The following is a 4,443-nucleotide window of genomic DNA, read 5'->3' as shown; positions in this document are numbered from 1 at the left end:
GCCCCGGGACAAGCGGGACTCGTGTCCTGCCCCCGCCCCTTCCCTCCCAACACACCGTCCCGTCCATCCCGCAGCTGCCCCCGGCGAGGGTTTTTTGGGGACACAAAGTGGCCTTTGGCCACTTTGTGTCCCCTCACCGGTCCGAGGGCAATAGCCCTCTTCCTTCACAGCCGCACCAACCTTCCAGTACTTATTGGTTATTCCTCCTATTTTTCATGCTGCACTTAACATGAAATTGTTCTACCAGAATATGCTTTTTTTCCTATGTCACACTACGCTGTCCTAGCTTACACGGAAGGATAATAAATTCTTTGCAAGAGGCTTTGTTTAGATGGCTAAAACAGGTGTTTTGGCAGTTTCCTCCTGTTCTTTCTAAGTCAGAGCTTCCACACAGGCATTAGTATCGGGGCTGACTCTCCTGCAGTGGAGTTACCACTGCTGAGCACCGTTTTTAACTCCCAGATACTTCAGCAAGAATGCCTGGAGCAACCTAATGCAAAGGCATTGAAGAGGTGACATCCCTTAATGGTTCACCCTTTCAAACTCTTCACATGCACTTAAACGATAAGTCAGGTCACTTTCACCACATATTATTATACTCTGTGCAATGTTGAAAATCTTCTGAGTGACCGCTCTAAGAAGTAGAAGTGGACTGGTAACAAAAGATAGTCCCATTTGTCCTGTGAGTGAGGAGGGGAAGAAAGTTGCTGAAATGCTGAGTACAGTGACTCCTTTTTCACATGTTCACTAATGAATGTACTTCTACCTGCCACCCTGAAAGGGCAGACAAACCTTTCCTTTGCAATAAAAACCTTGTGAAGTGTTGCCTTGTGCATTTGTAGTGATTCAGAACTCTGGAGAAGAAGGCAATTATTACTGGTTTTAAAGAATAAGGTGTTTTATTATGGAAGTTCATCTTCATAACAATGTGCACAGAAAATGACTGACAATCATTAAAAACACAGTTTGTTTCATGAAAACAAAAGGATGACTATTTACAGTGACTTTCTATCACAAACAATGAAACACCTGAAACAGTTGAGGCAGTAAATATTCTTTTCATGTCTTGAGAGATTATTGAACAATAACTTGACATTGTACTGACACATACCAACAGGGGTTCAAGATGTTTAGATAGCCCTGACCAAGCTGTACACTGCAGGAGGCCAAAAAATGTTGGCTATACACTTATGTGAACTATGTCTCTCTGTTGTTTTAACTCATGAAATTGATCTCTTACAGGGAACTTTAGGAAAAATGCTTCAGTATGAAAAAAACCCAAAACTCTCTACAAGACAATGCTTTGATACCTGAAGCAGTGATTTTATCCAGAAGCATCTCAAATGTTTGTTAGCATTTAGCATATCCCAGGGCTCTTTCTGAATTACTCTCTGCTTCCCCTCACAGTTGCACCTAAACAGAAATCATCGTTGACAAAACCAAGAGTATCACATACTGCTTTGAAATATTTTAAACCCCTAAAATCAGGTCTATGATTTACTGCATGGACACAAGGGGTATTTGCCAATAAGTATATTTATACAGTAAGCAAAATACCATAACATTTATACCTAACTTACAAATATTCCAACATGACAGAATCGATGCTGCTGGCTTTACGTGGGAAATGCTAGTTACAGAGGTTGGAAAATGAACAGCCATATGTAACTGAGCCCTTGGTAAAGGTATTCATCAAAAACCAGAGACATTCTTGTTCGCACCTGTCCTCTATCTATTTTTTTTCCTCTCTCTGCTTCTGCTTCTACTGCGTTTGCTCCTGTCTCTGTGTTCCACTTTACTGTACTTGTCCCCATAGCTCTCTCTACACCTTTTCCTCTCTCTGTGTCCATCTGTGCTGGGACTTCTGGTTTCATTTTTCCTGTGCCGCTCTTCACCAGGGCTTTGACTTGGACTTTTTCTTATGTGCCTTTGCCTGGAACTGCTGTGACTCGTGCAAGGGCTTCTCCTGCTCCCCTCATCCACGCTTTGGATTCTACTATCCCTCTCCTTTCTTTCAGTCTCTCTCGTGTTGGTGCTATGGTAGCCACTTTTGGACTTTCCTCCCCCCTCACAGGAGTTCCATTTGTTGTTCTCCGCAGAACTATCTTGCTTTAAAGGCCTGTACTTCCCCCTATCTTTGTCCTTGTTACCGTGACTACTGGAGCGATCTTCATAAAGTTTTTCCTTCCTCTTCTTTGCCTTTCCTCCTGAATCGCTGCTGCTGCTATCCTCTGAAAACTTGTCTTTTTTTCTTTTCTTAGAATCCATCTTCTTTTGTGCTGCTTTATCTCTGCTGTCAGTCTCACTATCACTGCTGCTTCCTGAAGTCTCACTGGAGGACGAGGAAGAGGATCTCATCTTATGTTTCTTGTGTTTACTTTTGCTTTTTTTCTTTTGCTGCTTTTTCTTCTTTCTGTCTTTCTTTTTCTTTTTCTTCTCCAGACGATCCAACTTCCTTTTATTTTCAAAATAGAAGAGTAGCACAATCAGATGTGTTAAGTTATCCTAAATTACAAAGTCATTGTGTTTTAAAGTTCACTACTTCTGATGACCTGCATAGTAAATACACTCTTTTCCATAAAAACATCTTGAATTCCTTTCCTCTTTCAGCAAAGTATTATTTTAAAACTTCTAACCTGACATCCTCCTGTAATTCACAGCTGCTACCTCAAAACAAGAGTAATGCCATGTTTTAGTTCTTTAATTTTCAAAAAGGTAAGTAAGATATGTCAGTTTTGGTTTTGTAACTAGGAATAAATACATTCAGTAGTGCTTCTTTTTTCCTTGTCAGGCTGCTCTGGAGACTTTGGAAAATCATTGCTGCTTTTGTTTGTGCATTTTAATGAGAGATTTTGAGAATGAAAAAAAATGCAATTAGCATTCAGTTTCTATTAATGATGGAAACTGAGACTTTAAAGCAGTCTTTGAGTTCTCCAGGAAAATAATAAAGTCATTTTCAGTAACCTTTTCGGCATAGCTAGAAATTGACATTTTCTATCTGTAAATACAATATTCCATCATGCACATGCACCCACTGCTATTGGCCTACTTTCAGATAGTTTTTATTTTGCTTTTGGTGTTTATTCTCAAAAAAAAAGTGGCTGAATAGTGAAATTGCTTACAGTGCATTATAAAAAATCCCTTCAGACTAATCAAATCTAAAGGACCTAAATATTTACTGAACTTCACCTTTTAAAATATAAGGGATTATAATTTCAATGTGTTGGGCCAGCAGAAGTACAAACAAAATACCATTGGAAATTACTCAAACTACACACACATTCTTTTCCTAAAAGGAACACAAAATATGCCAACTATATGTAGAGAATTATTTACTGCATATGCAAACACCACATTTACCTCCCTACTCATGTACCTGCTTAGCCACACACACCTTTCTGCCCTGCTCCCACTCCCTGTAGACATGACATCTTTTAACCTCAAAGACCTTTCAGCTGTATATGCCTGTGTGGGATCTACCAGGCACTAGTTAGTATTTTTCATTTTAAACATTTTCAGGTTGTTTCAAGATAACATTGCAAATGAACAGAGGAAAACCCCTTAAATCACGTGACACAAAATCAGTCAGACAAAAGCAAAGCAGGGAAGCCTCATTAACTCAGCCCCAAGGGAAGCAGTGAGCTGCAAACCCTGCCCCAAGCGCAGAGTGGAGCTGGGCCAACCTTAGCCTTGGGGTGCAAGGTCAGGTTCAGTTCAGCCACATGTAAGAAAATAAGCTTTGTCAAGTTTTAAACCAGTAAACAAGAACACAGAATTTTTAATCATGGAAGAAGATACTACTAACAATGAAGTGCAGAATAACAGTTTAAAATAGCAACTGACAGCATCTTCAGTGAGCCAATTATTATTTCAGTATCCCAGCTAAATTGGAAAAGAGCCCCAGTGCAAAGGCATCAAAACTAGATTGAAATAAAACAAAGAGATTAAAAAAATCATGCTGCACAGTGCCATTTGTGGTCAAGTGTATGTTAAACTAAGCTGATTTTCTTCTGGACTGATGGTGCTAAATGGCATGGAAGAGTTATAGTGGCAATCATGAATCAGAACTACTGGTGATACAGATCCCCTCCACTAGGTACCACACCTACCTTAGAAGTTTCTGTTTTTGTTTGGTTGACAGTGATTTTAAAAATTCAACTTCTGGATCATCATCTCCTTCACTTGCAACAAACTCCTAGAAAAATGAAGTAAGACATGAAGCTCTTACACATAAGAATAGTATCTTTATTCAGATTCCTGTTTTTAAAATGATGTCTCTATGTGCCTTATTTTTGCACAGACACAAATACATTTGTATTACTAAGTCAGTTTAAGACTCTTTGGAAAGAGCAGCATACCTGCTGCAAAGTGAAAACCCCCTACATTCTGTCTCAGAGCTGAGTAGGTGTTATAATGTGGGGGTTATACAACAGGAGTTATTAG

General features: G+C 39.5%; 1 protein-coding gene across 2 annotated transcripts in view; it reads right to left on the bottom strand.

Moving 5' to 3' along the window:
* Nucleotides 1-870: 870 nt before the first annotated feature.
* CIR1 (corepressor interacting with RBPJ, 1) overlaps nucleotides 871-4,443 on the bottom strand; it is a 22,596-nt gene continuing 19,023 nt past the window's right edge. Inside the window, exons 9-10 of one of the 2 annotated variants that reach the window (XM_009075095.1) lie at nucleotides 4,110-4,195; nucleotides 871-2,455 (exon numbers count right to left, since the gene is read on the bottom strand). In XM_009075095.1, coding sequence (XP_009073343.1) covers nucleotides 1,729-2,455; nucleotides 4,110-4,195 — 813 coding nt within the window. In that variant the 3' untranslated portion in view covers nucleotides 871-1,728. The remainder of the gene's footprint in view (nucleotides 2,456-4,109; nucleotides 4,196-4,443) is intronic. The other variant, XM_009075094.1, reaches the window with a different exon arrangement.

This window comes from Acanthisitta chloris, unplaced genomic scaffold, assembly GCF_000695815.1.
Source record: "Acanthisitta chloris isolate BGI_N310 unplaced genomic scaffold, ASM69581v1 scaffold34565, whole genome shotgun sequence".
NCBI lineage: Eukaryota > Metazoa > Chordata > Aves > Passeriformes > Acanthisittidae > Acanthisitta > Acanthisitta chloris.
The sequence above is the reverse complement of the archived record's forward strand: the minus strand, read 5'-3'. Positions and strand labels throughout refer to the sequence as shown.